General features: G+C 36.7%; 1 protein-coding gene, 1 long non-coding RNA gene and 1 pseudogene across 6 annotated transcripts; 2 read left to right on the forward strand and 1 right to left on the reverse strand.

The window, feature by feature from the left end:
* Nucleotides 1–5,811: 5,811 nt before the first annotated feature.
* LOC135145489 (splicing factor 3B subunit 3-like) lies at nt 5,812–11,754 on the forward strand (annotated as a pseudogene).
* LOC135145490 (VID27-like protein) lies at nt 11,740–15,274 on the reverse strand. Of its 4 annotated transcripts, none has more exons than XM_064077602.1 (22): nt 15,192–15,274; nt 14,978–15,039; nt 14,843–14,919; nt 14,678–14,772; nt 14,471–14,610; nt 14,321–14,414; nt 14,154–14,265; nt 14,003–14,088; nt 13,912–13,948; nt 13,736–13,857; nt 13,501–13,676; nt 13,302–13,446; nt 13,143–13,247; nt 13,007–13,087; nt 12,861–12,955; nt 12,653–12,804; nt 12,457–12,599; nt 12,346–12,402; nt 12,208–12,269; nt 12,070–12,145; nt 11,933–12,017; nt 11,740–11,866 (listed from the first exon to the last, which is right to left on the reverse strand). In XM_064077602.1, the coding sequence occupies exons 1-22, from the start codon at nt 15,225–15,227 to the stop codon at nt 11,802–11,804; spliced, it is 2,103 nt and encodes a 700-aa protein (XP_063933672.1). In that variant the 5' UTR covers nt 15,228–15,274; the 3' UTR covers nt 11,740–11,801. The 4 variants fall into 4 exon arrangements, with proteins under 4 accessions (XP_063933672.1, XP_063933671.1, XP_063933670.1 ...); XM_064077601.1 differs by having other exon boundaries at nt 13,302–13,449; XM_064077600.1 differs by having other exon boundaries at nt 13,302–13,676.
* A 3,179-nt stretch (nt 15,275–18,453) lies between these two features.
* On the forward strand, nt 18,454–19,922 carry LOC135145501 (uncharacterized). Of its 2 annotated transcripts, XR_010283469.1 has the most exons (4): nt 18,454–18,582; nt 18,719–18,988; nt 19,053–19,145; nt 19,830–19,922. It is a non-coding gene; the product is annotated as an uncharacterized LOC135145501 (long non-coding RNA). The 2 variants fall into 2 exon arrangements; XR_010283468.1 differs by lacking the exon at nt 19,830–19,922 and having other exon boundaries at nt 19,053–19,354.
* The last annotated feature ends 937 nt before the right edge of the window (nt 19,923–20,859 follow it).

Here is a 20,859-nt window from a genome sequence, read left to right on the forward strand (position 1 = left end):
TTTTCAAAGAGATGGGACTGTTTGCTAAGAACCCCTGATGATTACCAGTAGAAACGTGATAAATTTTTCATCTGATCTGAGAGCAGAAAATTTCAAGTATTTCATAATTTTAAAACATTAATGAAACTTAATACCTTAAATAGATGACTACAAATTAGAAAGCACATCGTAATAACACCAATACTGGGAAGGCGAGAACAAAAGAACGGGAGTTAAGTTTTATTAGACTTTAATTAATTATAATATTGGCATATTACAGGAGTGATTACAAGCAATTTACAGTCTTGATCTAATTTTATTAAATTAAGTGAGGGCGCGGAAGACATGACTTTCTTAACAATCCCTGGCGGTCGCTACGAAAAAGGATATATTTTATTATTACAGCTATTATGAAAGAAGTAATAGCAATATAAAGTAACAATATTACATATTATATTAGAAATGTAACACTTCCGTATCATTTATAACTAATCAAATAAAATTTGATCTTAGTCATATTATCCTAAGAAATGCTTGGCCTCGATTACTTGGTGTACCAAGGAGAGTAAAGAACAGTTTACCAATACACCTAGGTCACATCCTTAAAAAATAAAATGCCAACACACAAAACAAAAAAGAAAACCAGAGAAAAGAAATATAGAACATAAATAAAAAACGTAGACCATATATTAATAGTATAATACATTAAGTATTCATTGACCATAAAACAAGAAACGCTGAATACAAAACCTCCACTTTTACAGGGAAAATGATCAGTGAATAAACCTACCATTTACATGAGAAACGCCAATAAAAATACAAGAATAGAGAGAATTAGATTATCTCTCGCATACATAATTATTTGACACAGTTTATTAATTGGATACAAACTAAACAAAGTAAACTTTATAAAAACTAATCTAGTTAAATGTTATACATATATGGAAGCAAATTTAACCTTTTGTTAAGGTATAAAATAGGCCAAAAACAGGTCAATAAAGTATTCCTTGCTTTTACACTTTTTGTATCTTATATTCATTATTTTATATTTATACACTTTCTTATTTAACTTAACTGTTCATTTCAATATATTTATATTTCACTAACTCTTATACTTATACTTATAATTTTATATACTTTATACAAATTTTGATAGGATTAAGAACCTACCTTATTACATTGTTATGGTGGCTACTGGCCCTTAGAAGTCAGTTTCGTGATGATTTATAGATATATGCTTGATTAGGCTAAGAGTTGCACTCTCGATGTAATTGGTGGTCGCTCGCAAACCAAGGGGCATCCATTACCTTTCTCAGGATGCGATTTTTAGTACGTGTAGGCTGTGTTTGCTTGAGGATACAGGCTCAGGCCTGAGATATAGACCATCAGCGGACTTAAAGCCGATTAATATAACAGAAGCTAGTTTTTTAAATGCAATTTGCTTTTTCTGCATATTGAAAAAGTTTTAAGTAAAATAGATGTAGAGACCTACTACTTCTGCCGTCGATTGTCAACCCAAGGTGTTTAACCTCACTGCGAGGAATGGCAGCTTATTTAATAAGAGATTGGGAAATTTAGTAATTTTCCTCCGTGTTATAATCATAAAACTATCCTGAGGAGTATCCACAATAAGACTTTAAAACCAGCTTTACCGAATTTACTTTAGCAGTTAAGGTGACCTTTTTAGGTACGAATGTATTTTCACAATTAACTAAAAGGGAAAGCTAGCAGTAATAATATTGGAATTTAGACCATCATGCTTTATTTTATCAAAAGCCTTATCAATATATGAAAAGTGCACACCTGTTATTAAAATCAAAAAATTGGGCAAGCAGCATTAAGCAAAACAATAGCCCCAAAAAAGAAAGAGAAGGTAACATAATGTACGGGATCATAAGTAAATTTAATACATATCGGAAGTAGACAGATTCTTGTGAACCTTAACTTTATTATCGATTATATAATTTTAAATTAAAAAAAGAAATTTTTAACAATATTTTTTTTTTATTAAAAATAGAGCTTATAGTACATCTGTGGATTTAACTTTATCCTTTTAATAAAGGCATCTCAAATTAAAGAGGTTAATAATGTAATTTTCACTGCAATTTTTATATATACCTACATTTTATAATCAAAGTATGAAAAACTTTTTATTATTGTACATCTTTAATAAAGATCTAAGCTAACAGGAAACAACCAAACAACTAAACGCAAACCATAAAAATATTTTTTAAATCATTGAGTATTAGAACCTATAGTTAACAAAACCAAAACCACCATACAGCATAAAATAGACAACAAAATTATAAATTTATGAAAAGACGGTTAAGAATGTAGTAGGCTCTAATAAACATAGAAAGTCATTCAAAAACTCAATATTACAAAAATAAAACAAAACAAAATAGTAACCGCAATGAACCTATCAGTACGTAATTTAATCAATAAAAAAACAGGAGGAAAATTTATATTTACAAATACGAAAGCAATAACGATAATATTAAATTATTTTAAAAAAAATTAAACAAGGTAAAAATTATATAAATTAATCTGGTAAAAAATAAATTTTACAGACATGAAATTAATTTTAGACCTTATGTGGAGGTATAAATACGGCTAGAAAACAAAGCAATAAAATGTGGTTTAAAAAAAACCTTTATTTTTCTTCTTATAAACTTTATAAATTTTGCAGTAAATGTTATTCCCAGTTATTCTTGACGGCGTTTATCATTATCGTTATGTACAATCTTGTTTAAGTTATCTTATGCGCTTTTATACCACAATATTTATGAGTAACTGTGTGTTGGGCAGGTACAGGCAACGTCTTCTAAGGTTAACTCTAACAACTAATAATTTAAGCAAGTATGTTTGTTTAACGGGTTTATACGCCCATATGTAATACGTTTATATCTAATATATTTGGCATCTTATCAGTGCTCAAACTGAGCTGTGTGCACCAAATTGACTTTGTTTTCACAGGAATGTAACTTCTAGGAAGAAAACTAGCGGCGCACCTGTTCCATCATCACATGTACGACCTCAGCGCTCGTCGAAAAAAAAGGTGTCCGTATGTTCTCAAATTTGTGCCCGCAAAACATTAAAACTAGAGAAAACAAAGATCGTTTGTAGCGATTGTGGAAGCAATGTGTTTATATATATGTGTTTTATGATTATGTCTGTTTCTGTAATTTGTGTTTATTTTTGTTTATCTATTTGAATTTGGTGTATATTGTGTTTTTGGATCTTGTGATTTAAATTATGTTTTTGATGTTGCGTATACAGTGTTACTGTTTCATACTCACGCTGAAACCGGACTAGAACCAGTCCCTAAATTTTAGTTGTAAGTTTAATACTTTATTTGTACTAGCTTGTAAATGAGAGTATTAGGTTCATTGGTCTAAACTTCTAAACCTAAAGGGTAACTGCTTAAAAATATGAGGTTTGTGAGCTTTTAAAATACTGAGTGACGAAGATGTTACCTTCGACAAAACCGTTGTATACATCAAAGCATTGCCTCCTCCCGCAAACCCGGCGGTACTTAACATTGCCAATCTTGTACGCTTGCGTCAGTTGCTGCGCCAAGCTAAAAGGTTTTACCCTCTAGGAAACAAGTGTTTCCGCCAGCGGCTAAAAATGTAACTGCAGAATCATCATATAATATATGCAACGATATTAAACCTTTAACATTCTTACCTTTAACTGCAGTTGGAAGCACAAGCATGAAAGTAGACGAGTTGTCTTTGGTTAAGCAATGCACTAAGAGACTGCAGGAAGTAAACAAACCTCATTTGATGGCACCACTTAAGCTACTTAATACTGCACTGTTATTGAACACAACTGTCAGGGAAACAATTAAGGCCTAAAACGTGGCGTATATCTCTGATAAGTATGGAAGAAGAATCAATCAGTAAAGTCATTTAACATAAACTTGGTTGACATAAAACAGTTAAGCTTAAGCTCCTGCTTTTATATCGGCTGAACAATAAAGATTGGCTGAAAATGCGTTTTAAGTTTAATTAGTGCTTATGGCACCGTTGATAGGAGTCAGAGTTGCATTTACTCCTATGATTATGAGCGAATAGGCGGAGTTAGTACCCTAGCATTTTAAGTCCGGTTGTAGAATTTACAAACGTATTTCTGTTTAGTAGTGCGTTGTAATCATATATGAACGTAATTTTTACCACCTACCTTGAACTGGGTTCTACAAGAGGCTCATGGAGGAATAATGCCCTAGTCTTAACTCCTAAAAGTCAAGCCCTTGGTCTGGAACAGTTTAGCATGAGACTAGCGACTACAATAATGGCTAGCAGAGACCAGCACAAGTGATCGTGGTTTTTTGGCGTTTGCAAAAAGTAGTTTTCCTAGAGTCACCATTTTTAACTCATAATCAATATTTTATAGAGTCGGGTCTTCTGCTTTTAACTTTGTTAAGGGCTAAAAGTGGGGTAATCACTTCTAATCAACCAAAGTACAAAGGAATGAAAGTTATGTAAAGGGTTTTACTGGATGTGTGCAAACCATAAATATATACGTAATTATGTATTTATGATAAGATAGATATTTAAATGATAATATAAGAAACTTTAATAGCAAACTTGCAAAATATTAATAGGCACAGGCTGCTGTTAATAAGAAAAAAGGGCGAGGACGTAAATAAAACTTTAGCTTAAACTTTTATATTTCCTATCTACCTTCTCAAATGAGAAATACCTTTTTCTGAATTATTTTTTAGTCTGCTATGCGCTAATATATTTCTCTTATGTTGTAATACTGCGTGACTGTCAAATTCGAAACTTCGACGTTTTAAAAATATGCTTATAGCGAAGGTGCAATAGATCCCTGACTTCAAGTTCCCTAAACAAGATAAACCTTGCATATGTATTGAACTCAAGGTAATCTTTTCCAATCGAGAGAACAGCAAAAACTATTGAGACATCAAATACTGTTTGGTGTGTAGGCTATCTTGATAAGTAGGAAAAGCAATACTGTAAACTTCGGATGAGCTTACACTTGAATTAGCTTATAAAAGAGGAATTTAAGTACAACTGAAAAATTACCGCCTTCCAGTTAATGGCCTTAATATTTTTAGCAATTTATGACTATAATTTAGGGCGCTCTATGTAACATGACATGTTCAAGCTCCGGATTCCTTTAAATTCATCTAATAACCATGAATTAATAACCCACATACAAAACTATATTTCGGTTTAAGATGTCTATAAAATTTCTTGTTACAATTTTTGATTACTGTCGGTATCATTAACCTCTCCAATTTACTTTTTACTCATTTTACAATATAAGCATCTTAAAAAAGGGATGTTCGGATAAATCTTCCTATATTAGTATCAATTTAAATTATAAAAATTGTTTTATGGTGGGTCTTCATAATTATGTAACTTGTTCCAAAGTATATTATAATACGCTTAAAAAATTAGCTCTATAAGTTGTTTTAACAAACCCGTAGGTTGTAAGCAAATCTGTTTTGCTTTTCTACATTTTAAATTGTTTTAGAAAAATTGTAACTTCCTTGAAGAGCTAAAACATTATTTTATATTTTTAACATGGTTGGTAGTTATTAATATCATTAAGATTATTTAGGGTTTACGATATTTACATGTCCCCACGTAAAATATAAAATTTTGAATTTACCTGTCTATACCTAACCACTCCCCGTTAACATCACTGCAATGCTCAGCACATGGAAACGGGATATGATTTTTGGGCCTAAACACAAGCCAACGGTCTTGATTGTAGCCCAACTAGCTTTAAAAACTTTACTTCTATTCTTGTGGGGGTTTATTATATAAGAGTGCTATATAAATAGGTAGTAAAAGGTAATTTATTAAACTATCTTATTATTTAAAAATGCACCTCTACTCCTTTACGCTGCAAAATGGTTCCTTTATTACTCACGCTGTTCTAGGAAATTTTTCAGGTTCTAAGTATTACTGTTTGGCGCATTTTGCATAAATTAATTTATTTTTACCACTTAAAGCAGTAACTGTACACTCAATTATTATTATAAACGATAATTTTTATGATAGGTTCCAAGCAGCAGGAAATTGTTATTAGCCGTGGAAATATCCTTGAGTTATACAGGCCCGATATGAATACCTATAAAGTTGGATTATGTTAGATATTAAATTGATAGTCACCTTATACCTTTATTTGTTAGTAATATCTTAAAGTTATTGGGAGATTGAACTAGTTATTTTTTTTAGTTAAATTCTATTATTTTTATTAACTTGAAGAAAATTACCTAGTTAGTTCTTTTTCAGTTATTGTAATTTAATTTATTGGTTACCATTGAATATGTGTTATGATTGGGTTTTTGTCATAATTTTGATTATCAGAGCTTCCTTGGGCCATCCTTTCTTATAATGTTTTTTCCTCTCGTCGCTTTCTATAACGGTCGCTTATTTATTTATTTTTAAAGGTACAGCCTATCCATTCTATCAAAGTTTTTGGTGTCATCCGGTCCCTCATTACTTTTCGACTTACTGGAGGAAGTAAAGGTGTCTGCTTTTTTTGCCTATATAATTTAATTCAGTAGTTAAAAGGCATTGACTCTTTACCTTTTTCTGTAAATAGACTATGTCATTGTGGGCAGTGACAGTGGCAGGATTGTCATACTCGAATACAACTCGGAAAAAAACGCTTTTGACAAACTTCACGAAGAAACTTTTGGCAAAAGCGGCTGCCGGCGGATTGTACCTGGCCAGTTTCTTACCGTTGATCCTAAAGGCCGCGCTGTAATGATAGGTCCACACTCCTTCAGCACACTTTTATAACTTCAAAGCCTCTACGCTGTTATTAGCGGCCTTAGAAAAACAGAAGCTGGTCTATATTTTAAACAGAGATAGTTCGGCCAGGTATCTTTTTCTTAGTAAATTATATCCGTAATTAATCGCCAATAGATTAACAATTTCTTCTCCGTTGGAAGCCCATAAGTCTAAGACTCTTGTATATGATATTGCCGCTTTGGACAACGTACTTATCAAGTTTATTTTAAAAAGTTTACTTATAAGCGCGACTTAGGGCTACGAAAATCCGTTGTTTGCTTGCCTCGAGCTCGACTATTCGGAGATCGATGAGGATCCCACGGGCACCCATCTGGCTGAGGTCAAGCAGGTATACTAGCCGACCCCCTATTAGCAGGTTTGTGGATTCACTTCATTTCTGTGTAGTGTGTTGTTTTGTATGAGTTGGATCTTGGCCTTAACCACGTGGTTCGTAAGCAGAGTGAGGAGCTAGAAAATCTCTGTTACAAGATCATCTCTGTGCCGGCAGGTCCCTGCCGCCCTCTGCTTCACGAATGTTGATATTAAAATTTTTATCTGCCAGGCAAGGATACACCTGGTGGAATGTTGCTTTGTTCAGAGAATTACATCACTTATAAGAATATTGGTTTTTCCTTCTTGGTATGCTCTCCCTCGACCTGTTTGACATTCCTCAGGTGAGCAAGAGGACGTGCGTATTCCCATACCCCGTCGAAAGTCCTGCACCCGCGAAAGTGTTATGATTGTGGCTGCGGCAACACACAAAACAAAGGTTGCATTTAGTTGTAGTTTTTTGCCTTCTCTTTCATCTTTCTTATTTTGATTATAGTCTTTGACTTTTTTTTTGCTTCAAACGGAACAAGGAGACGTCTTTAAGTTGACTCTGGATTGTAGCGCGGAGGATGAGGCTCGCTTTCTATTTTTTTCTTCTCTTTTGCCTGTTCACATGCTCTCTCAGATTATCACAGTGGTCGGCTTGAGAATCAAGTACATTGATACGCTTCTGCCCGCTGTGAGCATGTGTATATTGAAAGCTGGCTTTCTCTTTGTGACCAGCGAGTTTGGCGACCAGTCTCTATTTTTTCTACTCCGTTGACGTTGCTGTTTATAACTTTATCTCTCTCTGCCTAGTCACTTGTACAGGATCGCTTATCTTGGACAGGATGAAGACCAAGAATACTCCTCTTCTGATGAATATGTAGCAATTGGTTTAACTTATAACGTTTTGCGTGTTTTCAAAATTTTCATTGGCTAGTTATCAATATTTGAACCACGTGAGTTGAAGAATCTTGTTGTAGTGGATACCATGGAAAGTTTAAGTCCCATTACAGATTGCAAGGTTTTTTGACTTATAGATGCTTGCGAGCCTCGGTGTACTTTTGATTGTCCGCCTTATAGATCACTCAGCTGACGGATGATGACACGCCGCAGTTTTATATGCTTTCTGGAAGAGGTTTATTGGTCTTTTCATTACTTTTGTGGGTTGCTAACCTTGCAGTATGTCAGGTGGTCAATCCTCATTCCGTGTTCTGAGGCACGGACTTGAGGTAACCGAAATGGCCGTATCTGAGCTTCCTGGGAGTCCTCTGGCTGTGTGGACCGTCAAAACGCACGACTCCGATCCATATCACAGTTATATAGTAGTAGCCTTTATTAACGCCACCCTTGTGCTTTCCATTGGTGAAACCGTCGAAGAAGTACAACTATTGACTACTTACTGTAATTATTCGCTCTTTTATTGCTCAACTGTTTTTTACAGGTCAGCGACAGCGGTTTTCTTGGAGTGGTTTCCACGTTGAGCGCCTCGTCCATTGGTGAGGACGCTCTTCTTCAGGTTATTATTATATGTTTATAATTTTTTTACGCTTACTTTGGACATGCCTCGGCAGGTGTACCCAAGCGGCATTCGCCACATTCGTGCTGATAAGCGCATCAATGAGTGGAAGGCCCCGGCGCCCGCCCTCATTGTTAACTGCGTACAATATATATTATGTGCGGTTGACTTCCACTTGCCAAATAATACCCTTTCCTGCTGGCTCTGCCTTCGGTAGTTTGCTAATAGTCGACAGGTTGCTGTCGCTTTAACCGGCAATGACATTGTGTATTTTGAGTTGGATGCTTTTGGACAGCTCAATGAATGTAGGTCATTTATACGCAGCCCTTTAGGCTCTCCCACTACTGCATTTTTTATTGCATTAAGTTAATGATCGGCTCTCCATGTCCGGAAAGATCACATGTTTAGCCATAGGTCCCGTCCCTGATGGTCGTCAGCGTTGCAGGTAAGCCTCTTTCTGTGACACACCAAGTGGGTCTGCTAAGGCGCAGTTTCCCTGTTCTAGGTTTATGGCGGTCGGTTTAGACGATAACACGATTCGAGTCATCTCTCTCGATCCGGAGGACTGCCTGCAGACGCTAAGCATGCAGGCTCTTCCTTCACAGGCCTCGTCTTTGGCGATTGTTCGGATGGACGGTTCTGGCGTGTTGGAAGGCGCACTCTACTTGTTCTTAACTCATCGCTCTGTATTCTATAGTAGTCTCTCTCATATACTGTGTTTGAATTATTAGGTACATTGGCCTCCAGAACGGCGTTATGCTGCGCACTGTCATCGATCCTGTGGCTGGTGTTCTTGAGGACACGAGGACGCGATACTTGGGTTTCATCCTTCCCATGCTATATGAGGGTCCCTTTTAGACCACGTTGGGTTTAGGGTCCCTGCCTGTAAAATTACATCGAATGAACGTTCAAGGTTTCCTTTTTTGCGGTGCTCTTGATACGTTTATGGTGACCGTTTGTAGGGGCCGAAGCTGTTATTGCGCTTTCAAGCCGTTCTTGGTTATCTTATTCACACCAGGGAAGGGTTCTCCTGACGCCCCTTTCGTACGATCCACTCTCGTATGCTGCTATGTTTTCCTCGGAGTACTGTCCTGAAGGTTTTTATTTATTTATTTATTTATACCTAGTTTACTTTTTTTTAGGGGTGGTTGCGATTGCCAAATCCTCTCTCCGCATTGTGGCCACCGAAAAACTCGGCGTTTCTTTTAATCAAACGTCGGTTCCTTTGAATTACACGTTAAGTTCCATCTCTACCTTCTTTTTTGTTATATAATAATACCATCTAACCTGTGCAGCCCCCGCAAATTTACTATCCATCCGCAAACCAACTTAATGCTTATATTGGAGGCAGAGTCCCGCTGCGCTGACAGTGGCCACTCAACTGAGTCCTTTTTTTTTAATAAGTATAAATTCATTTTTACTTCTCTTTTTGGTCCACAGAAGAACTGCTGCTACAGATGGCGCACGCATTTGGTGCTCATGTATTTGTGTTCTTGATCCGTCGTCGGTAGAGCTTTGTTTCAAATCCTTGTGGTGTCTGTCTGTCACTCTTTTCTAAATATACAGAACGAGGTTATTGACGTTTACTCTTTACCCAACAACGAGTGCCCCACCAGCATTACTGCTTGCTCTTTCTTTGCGAGAGGTTGAAGATTTTTGCTTCTGTCTATCCGCAGAAAAATCATTACTTGTTCCTTAGGGGATGAAGTCTTTGTCGTCGTCGGCGTCGGCGTGAATATGGGTTTGAGGTTGGCCTAGTACTTGCTAGTGCTATTTATTTAATTCTTTTTTTATATCTGTCTGTAGCCCTTTACAGTGTTCCGCGGGAGCTATCTATGTTTTCCGTATGGTTGAGGGTGGCAGGAAGCTTGACTTAGTCCATAAAGTGTCTTGTATTTCTCCTTGCTTTATGATCTTCTCTGAAATCTTTACTTTCAGACGGAAGTCGAGAGCCCCGTCGGCTCATTATGCGCATTTCAGGGACGCATGCTGGCGGGTGTAGGTCGCTCCCTCAGAATATACGATGTTGGCAAAAGAAAATTGCTTAAAAAGTGTGAGAACAAGGTCATCTTAGTTATATACTGGTTCTCGTGTTCTCCGGCCCGAACCACTTTTATTAGAACTTACCAAACTATATTGTCCACCTTATGTCTCTTGGCAACCGCATTTATGCAGGAGATATACAAGAAAGGTGCCCTATTGCGCCCCGGTCTCCCCCCTTTTTTTAAACTCTTCTTCTTGCAGTTATCACTTTGTCAAGTACAACGGCGACCAGAACAGACTGGTCATCTACGCTGACGACGTTGTTCCCCGTTGGGTCGTTGCTGGATGCCTCCTGGACTACCACACTGTTGCTGGCGCGGATAAGTTTGGCAACATATTTATACTGCGCCTTCCGGCAAATGCCACGGATGACATAGATGACGATCCCTCTGGTATAGCAGCCTTCCCTTTTCTGGTCCTCTTTTGGTATTGTTATTTTGTAGGAGCCAAGGTCGTATGGCAGCGCGGGCTGCTTAGTGGCGCTCCGCAGAAGTTGGAGTGTCTTGTAAACTACCACGTAGGGGAGTTAGTCGTTTCCCTACAGAAGGTAATAAGAAGGGTTTTGCTTTATATGGTTTTTTCACACGTGGTATCTGCAGGTTACCCTCGTTGCCGGCGGTGGGGAATGCCTTATATACACCACAATTAGAGGGACCATTGGTCTATATTTTAATTTTTTATTCTGTTAGCCACTTCCGACCCTTTGTAGGTGTTCTAGCGCCTTTTACCACGAGAGAAGACGTGGACTTCTTTCAGATTTTGGAGATGCATATGCAACACAAGTACCCACCGCTTTGCGGGCGAGACCATCTCTCTTACCGTTCTTTTTACTTTCCACGGAAGGTAGACGAGCTTAATTTATTTATATTAACTCCCGCTTATTCCTGTAGAACGTTGTTGATGGAGACTTAACCGAGCAGTTCAACATCCTCCCTTCCGGGACCAAAGAGGAAATAGCCAGTGAAACTACCCGAACGGCAGTCGAAGTCTCAAAGAAGCTTGAAGATATGCGCGCGCGGTTCGCCTTCTAATAGATGTTTGGTTGTGTGAGATAAAGAAGCCTTCTTGACTTTAAAGCGGGCCAACCATGCTAAAACGAGCTGCGCTATATCCTCGCTTAATAAAAACGAATGAATGGTTTAGGCTACGGTCACTTTATTTATTAAGGGCTAGTATGGGCTATTGACCACTGACAGACGCTTCTTCGTCGGCGTTTTAAACTCTTCTCGAGAAGCTGGATGGTAGGTTAGGGCCAAACCTCTGGACTGGGTCCATTAGCAAGCAAGCAATAGAAAGAGACCAATGCCTATGTCCCGCTGCGTGGCCACGACGACGTGCCGGTCATTTTGGGGGGTAAACTGGTCCGAAACCACTACGTCGTTGAACTACAAAGAAGCACGTAAAGTTCACTTACGTGCTGCAGTGTAAAACGCACACCTTTTTTATGACGTAATTTGTAATCTTGCGTCTCTGGACATCCTGGAAGTCCCACTGTATGGCGAAGTGGCCCGTGCTTGCACGCAGCGCATACCGCGATATTCGTAACAAGTCAAGTTATAGATGCGCATGCCTCACCTCGCAACGATGAAGCGCTCACCCTTTTCATTTAAGTCGAAACAAGCGCGCGTGAACTTCAGCTTTTGAGGCCCATTTAGATTAGTTAAAAAAGATGAGCTCCGTCTACTCCACTTTACAATAAAAGAAACAGCGCACCTTTTCGTTCATAAGGGCCACATGTTTTGCTTGAATGGTTAGTTTGATGGGAGTGGGCTACTCGCAAGAGTGAGTCGAGGGAAAGATCAGCTAAAAGGGTACAGAGAAAACTTTATGAGAGCCCATCGGAGTAACAAAACCCAGCGACTCTTTAGCGTTCTTTGCAAAGAAAGTGGACACCACTAGCAAGTACTGCTCGCAAGTTGCCAGGATCCATTTGCCATCCGTCGTAACGTCGATCCCGATGATTGGGTCTGGGGTCAATCAGACGGCTCCGCACAAAGCCACAGTAAAGGGTAAAACTAACCTCCAAGCCCAGGAAGCGCCGTTTTTGCCCTCTTGTCGTACTTGCCCTTCCCGGTGAACAATTTTATTTCACCTTTGTCCGTTCCCACCACCAGATAGCCGTCCCGAGTCGTGGCGCCGCAGGTCAGCTGAGTCGAACCCGTGTATTGCGTCCTATGACCGAGGTTGGAAGAGAGGAACTCTTGAACACCGATCGCCAAACTACTTACATTTCTTTATCTGGTATCCGGCAGTCTGGTGCGCGAGGATCCACGTGGTAGATGCGCGACCTTCCCAGTCCAATAAACGTTTCGCTGGCGTGGTCCTAGTAGCGAAGTACAGTCAACTATTATAGGAAAGGAGCTCTCCGCCTTGCCTTCTTGGCTGTGGGGATGAGATCCACCGTCTGAAAGTAGTCTTCCGGTTGAGGTTCGATAATGTTATGGTGGTATGGTGTCTACAAGCGCCGTAGAGAGAGCAACAAGTAACCAATAACAGTGCTATGTACGTACATATTCATCCACGACTTTGCCATACTCGATGTCCATTTTATGAATTCGACTCGGATCATCCTGATTCAGTATTAGGAAGGCCCGATCGTTGTGATGAAGCATTAACTACAAAAGAAGAAGCCTGACCGACGGAAATTGTTGAAGAAGCAATACCAGTACCTTCTGAGGCGTCAGGACACTACCAGACTTATCCCGGATGTCCGCATACTGCCCGTAGTACGCCAGGTTCGCATCATCGCTGTCGAGTGACGAGAAGATGGCAATCTCATTCCCGCGGGAGACGAAGGCGCGATCGTAGACGTTTCTCCTGTGAGTAGACGCCAGTGGCAACCTCAGGAAAGCAAGCAGAGGCACATACGAGACTACAAGGTGCATGTTCTTCTTGTGAGGCGAGCAGAGCCCGTACTTGGAGGGGGTGGCGCTTGCGCGGAAGCCCGCAGAATCGTCGTCGGACTCGTCACTGCTAGGGGGCGTGTTGGCAGGGTCATCCACTTCCATTTTTAAAAAGGAGGTCAAGTAAGCCGTATCTCCGTTCTGCACGGAAAAAGCGGCGGCTACAAAGGGGCGTACTTCTTTCCACATAAGCAACCGACCTTCACAAAGCGATCATATTCTTGTTGAAAGTTGTATTCGTATACAAACTTAGTCAACAGTTTGTTACAGCAGTCAAAGCCCTCCTCATCGACAAACTGGAAACTCCAAAAGGAGATCTGCCCTTTTTCATGAATAAATATGAGCTTATTAGACAGTAAACTTAAGGGCTAGGTACCTCCCATGAAAGAGTTCCAGCCAATGGTCTTTGAGCCCTATATTTGCTTATAACTTTAAAATAAGTTAAAAAAACCAAAGAAGGTATTTACTCTGTTAGTACAAAGATTTAAAGCTGATGTGCACAACTCTGAGCAAATTATTTTGTCATCTTTTATAATTTGTAAGAGGGTTGCAACTTAAGGAAAGTATTAATAAATTAAACTTTCGCAGCTGAAAAAAAATAGAGCAAAACTTTAATACAATCTTGTTCCTTAGATTTTTTAAAGGAAAAAGTGGCTTTCTGTGCAAGCAAACAGTTGAGCTCTTCCACAAGATCCCATTTATATAAATCACCAGAGGTTCGATTATAACTCTGTTAGCTTTTTTAGGTTTATACGCATAATAAAAGAGGGTATAGCTTTAACGACATCAAAGATGGAAGTAGAACTCTGCTCCCGCAAAGAAATATTTGCCACTATATGATTTGAAGTTGCGTTAGGTGGGTGCTGTTGCAAATCCCGCCTTACATTAAAAACGGAGTAATTTATAAGTTATAATATTAAAGAAGACGCAAGGACTCTAGAAGGGACATCTCGAATCCTTTGGCCTCGGATCCTGGTTTTTGATATTCGTACTCAAATATTCGATAAAGAATACTTTTTACGAAGTAGGGCACTCTCTCTAGTTCAGTATCGTCAACTAAAAATTTAAATTCATCCTAAAAAATAAGTAAGTACTTGTTAGCTAAAATAGCTTATTGCGCTAAGGCCTAAGTATAAGCGTACAGCCCCGTCCATCCACTGAAAAAAGTTGCTTTTATTTTCCAACTCAAAACATTGAAATTTCAAACTTTTTCTCAGAAAAAAAGATTTTAGTAACTCTATAAAGTACACAAATAAAAATTGTGAGCAAAAATGGCCTGTCACAAAACAAATATATATGTTACTAACTCCCTCCCTCTTTTAAAACTAGTTCATGTTTATAAGGAACAGAAAAAGAATTTAAAAAAAGAATGCCATTTTCACTTCTATAATAGTATTATAGCTGAAAGCTCTTTTTTAAAGGTCAGATTATTTATAACTTACAGCAATTTGTTGTTAAGATAAATTTTTCCTTTAATTATCTCTTCAGATGCGCCAAAAAGATACTATTTAAACACAAAGAGCACGAGCTTAATATATGTAATTAAGAGAAATTTATAACTTTTTAAAAAAGACTAAATAAAACGTGTTAATCTAAAAGTTATAAACGAATCTCTCTTTTTTTTAAATTAATGTCAGAAAAAGATGAAACGTATACATTAGAGACGGTGGACTTAAGCCAAGACATAGCCATATGGAGCCAACCACAAATATGTAATGAAAGAAAAGTGAATTCGCTTAATTTGTTAAAATTTGACACCTAATAAATGTTCTTCAGCCTCCTTAAGAATGGTGTTTACTTTTTAGCGTGCTGGGAAACCTATCTAGTCGCATTGCATGGCACATTCTATTAGAATCTATAAAAACAAAAATAAAAGTAATCGTTGACCTAAAACGACAATTCTTAATTCCATTGTAACAGATTCACTTACTAACCCTGTTGATACCTAAAAAAATAATTTCTTCCCCCTTAAGATAAGCGCCCATTTTAACCGTGGTGAAAAATAGAACACAAATGTCCAATGTATGAACCCCTAATCTTCCTTCTCACGAGGCGTGTCCCTGTCAATTTGTGTCGTGTCCCCCAATTATGCGTAATTTATATTTTTACACTCATTATTTAAAAACTTTTAAAAACATTGACCAGCTTTAAATGGGGATTTCTTGAAATAAATATGCAAAATCATTCAATACAGCCTGAATATCATGATACGGGTAAAAATTTATAGAAAGAACCCTATCCTACATTTTTTAACACTTGCATTAATTTTAATTAATCTTTTGAAACTTGGTATTTTTTAGTATTCCATTAAACAATGTAAATTAATATAATTAATATTTTTAAACTTTTCTTTAAGGTTAGGGTTAAGGTTATCTTTTACCATAGAAATAGCCGTATGTTATTGTTTAGCAGACCAATGAACCCCAGCAACTTGCTACTGCAGTCAGATTTTCTAACTTTTATTCTTAACTTTAAACCGGAAGCAAGAAAATTTAAGCTTGCGGTTCGCTATAAATGGGATTAGATTAGGAGCAAGGTTGGGGTTACAATAACTTTACAATGCGTTGAAATAAAGGCGCTCTACTTTACAAAGAAGTACATTATGCTGATTTTACTTTTTCTTTAAAAGTATTTGGGATTATAATCGACAACAAATTGGCCTTAGCGACAATACAATTATGTTGAGACGATATGAAAGCGACGAAAGTGTTTAACACGAAACCGCAACTATGCACAAAACCTACACACGTAATATAGCGCAGGCCCTCTTAAAAAGATCATTTGGTGACAAACTAATTAACAATAGTATAAACTAAAAATTTCTAAACATTTTGGCATAATATAATTTAACCAATATATTATAATATAGAAATATGGTAATAACCGGGTTTAACACGTTATATATGAAACCAATATTAAAATTAAATTCTAATGTTTATTGTTGTGGTAAATTGCTAATTTCAGGTCTTCTAAGTAACCCTTAAGGTTGTATGTCTATTTTATCGATTTAGTTTCTTTTGGAGTATTGACTTTTGTTTTAAACGATTGTTAAGTCCTGGAGACGAGACAAAGGCTAATGCAACAAGAGAAAGGAGTGCAAAATCAAGGAATGTTCCTTGTTTTATTAATGTTTCTAAACATATGTATGACCCTCTAGTGCATTAATAATAAATACTATAGATTAATTGCGTATTTCCTTGGCACTTATGGCCTTCTGATTAAAAAAAATACATCGTTACATTTTGCTCGCGATTTGGTCCCTTATAACTGGTTGCTTATATTTAATGTATACTGAAATAAAAAAGATTTTTTTCTTCTATATAATGTGTATAGCATGCATGTTCTAACGAAAGTAAGAGGCGCGCGAGGGGTAAGGGCAGATGCAATCCTGCTAGTATATCAACAGTAATATAAAGAGAGGATCCTACAGGTGTGTCTCCAAATAGTTCTGTCACTAGAATCTTGTATGACCAAGCCACAGTGAAACCAGAAGTATAACACGACCTAGTTTTTTCTTGTCTTCTTTTTTTAAACTTTGTTACAGTGCGATAAGAGAAAAATGTTCCTGTAAGTAGGCGACATCCCTAATATGGTAGTGCTTCATGTAAGGCTCCAAATAAGTTACAACTTAACACTATTTTCGAAAGCAATGGTACCCCTCAGGATGACCTAACCTATCGTTCAACTCTGTTGAGGAAAAGATCCCAGTTCAAGTTTTAAAGCAAATTAATTTTTTGGGCAATTTTAATGATTATTATTTAGATTATTTGCTTAGCTGTTAGTATATAATGAAGGTACACGAAAAACAAACGGCAGTCGTTTTAATTTTTTTTTCAGTGCTTTTTTTTTGTTTTAGTCTAATCTGTAGGTCTCTGTATATATGTACATTATTTTCAAAATTAATTTTAAAGGCCTTAAAGGTTTAGATACCGGTCAGTAAAGGTTTAAGTACCCTAACAAACTCGAAAACTTCTTTGTTGCTGCCGTTAGTGGGAATCTAATAGTTGACCGCATCTGCGCGCAAGAACGTACATATATAGGCGCGCGTTACCGCCCGCCTACACTGTGTGCTAAAAACCCCTTATGTACGTTATAAAGGAAAACACGCATACATATACTTATATACAACGTAAATACTTTGTACTCGTAAGGAAAATATAAACTACTTTGACCAACAACATAGATTAGGCGGCCTATGTTTGGGGCAAAGAAGGATCTGAAGCCGTTGATAATGATAATAAAAAGAAACAAGTTTTTTAATATATTTATATTAGTATTTCGTAAAGCAAAAATGTATATAACCAAGATAAATATAGGAGACCATCCATGATTACAGCATTGAAAGGCCTTGCATTAGTCAAATTTAGTGGTTTTTAAAAAACTTTAGCGTGGCTAATCAAATTGAGATGTAATGACTTGTAATGCTGTATAAACTAAAGAAGTATATAGCGTGTTCGGATAGTTAGGCCACAATGGAGAGATTAATGTCGTCTATTTTTGTCTCTTGCCTTTTTTACTTTGTTTTGTAAAAATTTTATATATTTAATACTTTCCAGAATTGTTATGCACTCGCCACAGAAAAACTCCGGTTTATACAGGTATTTAACTATAAAAATTACTTAGTTTCCTCTGGTATTTTTATCAAATTATTATTCTGTTGTTCTAAAATGTTGTCCGCATTTCTTATAGGTATAAAATAATAGTTATTTTTAAGAGAATCTGGTGTGTTCTTCAGGCTTCGTTGGTTTGCTGCTTCGAGATATTGGAGAACCAATTTCCAGAATTTGTATCTTACCTTTCTTATTGGATAAATAAGTTGACCTACCCTATAGGGAGGAAAGTTTCTAAAGACAAAAGTTTCTGTTATTGTAAGTATATAAACAGCTTGGTATAAACTATTTTAGTTGGTTCCCATTGAGTTATAGATTTTCTTTTTGATAAATCTTCTGTGCCTGTTTTGGCCTCCAAGGCCTCCATATATAAGTGAACGGAAAAAATCTTTAATTTTTAGATTTGGATGAAACTCGTTGTACACTCTACACCTAAGGTAAAACATCTAGCTAGCTTATATCACTAATATATATGCTTTTAAAGCGTTCTGATGACCGTTATGACCTAATAATTGTTTGTAGAGCAGCTTTATGTTTATAAAAGGCCTTATTTGAATAAATATTTATCATTAGTAGCTCGATGGTAAAGCTTAAGTAGCGATATTACTTTTTTTCAAGAGTTTAAATTGGTTGCTTTATTACCAGAATTTAGGTACCATGTGTTTGTATTTACAGCAAGCGTGAAAGAGTACGGCAACCCCGTCATCGACGCTTTAGACAGTAGAAAGGGCGCTACGTGAAAGTTCCTTTTTTCAGATTTGTTATATATAGGTTTACACAAATTGAAACTTAAGAGATTCATGTGGTCCGAAATTTACGAAAAACATCAGTCTGGTTGATCCGGTATCAAGTTAATCTATAAATAATTTGAAGCAATTTTCGTATTTTTTTTTAAATTTAAATATAGGATATGTAGCTATAGTTGATAATTCGCCGTTAGCTTATGCAGAGACCTTTGAAAACGCCATTCCTATAAGCGATTGGTTCAGCGATCCAAAAGGTAAGCAGCTTCTGTGCTTAATACCTTTTTTAAAAATCTTGTGCTCTGTGAGAGATGTTCGCCTGGTACTTAAATGGAAAAAGGAATTTAAAAAAAAATGGAAAAATAATTTTTACACACATGTTTTGCGGACTTGTCATTTTAAAACTTCAATTTTTACTTTGTTATAAAAATCTGTAAGGCTGGAAGCGTCTAGTTCTTTTAATTTTTTTAAAGTTTCGAGGTATAACTCCAGCTGCGGGTTAAGGTCAAGATTAAAAGTTGCAGAGTAGTCCTTTAGATCCCGCCATCGCAAGGTGATAGGGATGTCCCAAAGAATCATTTCACTCAAAAGTTCTACAAAAAGTATACTTGCATGATTGTTGGTTTTTGAGCTTTGAGAGGAAATCAGCAGTAAAAATAGCCAAGTCTTTTCGCCAAAACTTAGTTTCATGGCTTCTTGTTCGACTTGCTCGTTAAAATAGATAATTTTTTTTCTGACGTCAAGCACTGCAGAAAAGTCGCCCTTGTTAGCAAAAACAAGTAAACATTCCTCAGCACATTTTTGCATATTGTAAAAGGCAGGTTTTTCATAAAAACTGTTCCTTAAAGCAGAAGAACTATTTTCGTCTTTTAGGCAGTTGGTGACTTTGAGCCATTTTTGTATGTTTTCTTTCAATAACGCATAATCCTTCCACTTCTTAGAGAACTCATGCTTCAAATAGAATAACTCGGCGTTTGGTATAAGCTCCCTGCGCTGGAATTCAGAAGCTAAGGCAACAAAGTTCGCAGGATTTTCCAATTCTATTTTAAAAAATAAAAGGTAAATTTTTTCTTTGTAAAAGTTTACTTCTTTCGTTTTTCTAAACTTCTTGGCTTCCTCCACTTTAAACCCTGAGCTGTCTTCAACAAAGCTCTTAGAGTATGGAAACTTAAACCAGTAACTAATATTATTTGCTTTTTTTTGGGTAGAAGATTCATTTAACTTAACACTATCATTAAATAATTTTAACTTTCCCCAATTTTTCTTGTTCACAAAGTGAGGCTGGTGGATTTGTAACTTTATATCTCTCTGAAAACTTGGGAAGTGGTTTAGTTCATTTAAATAATAGTATGCCAACCTCTTGTTGTTATAAACTTTTAAAAACGAATATATTCCGTAAAAATAAAGTTTTGCGCTATATTTAGGACAATATTCGAAGTAATAGCTAGTGTTGAAGATTTCACGGGCAATATTAAAAAATTCAAGGGCCTGTGCGTACTTATTATTAATAACACAGATTTCGGTTATTATGGAATAGGTCTTAAAAGTGGGGCGGTGACCAAGAAATTTTAGACTTTTAAATAATTTTAAACTAACTTCAAAATCAATTTTGGAAGCTTCGGCGAGTAATAACTCGTACCGATATAAAGGCAATAAATTATTGTAGGGGAAAAAGGATTGCCGTAGGCAATTAAGCTGCCAATTATCCTCGTGTAATTTAAGTTCATTCACATCTTTATTATTCGTTACTAACATAACATTACTCATCTGAGAATCTTCTTCAGTTATACTTTCTTCTTTTAAAGAATCTTTAACGCTTTTAAAAAAAAATTTATCTTCCAGCAATTCCTTCAATGAGCTGGGAACCTTAAATTTTTCAAAAGTTATGGAATGCTTCATTTTTTTGTCTTGTAAATGTTTATATACGCTCTCAATATTAAATTGTTTGTTAATGCTAAGTACAGCCCAATA

Source organism: Zophobas morio, unplaced genomic scaffold (assembly GCF_036711695.1).
Source record: "Zophobas morio isolate AGI-343-1 ecotype UQ-CSIRO unplaced genomic scaffold, CSIRO_AGI_Zmor_V1 ptg000155l, whole genome shotgun sequence".
Taxonomy (NCBI): Eukaryota; Metazoa; Arthropoda; class Insecta; order Coleoptera; family Tenebrionidae; genus Zophobas; species Zophobas morio.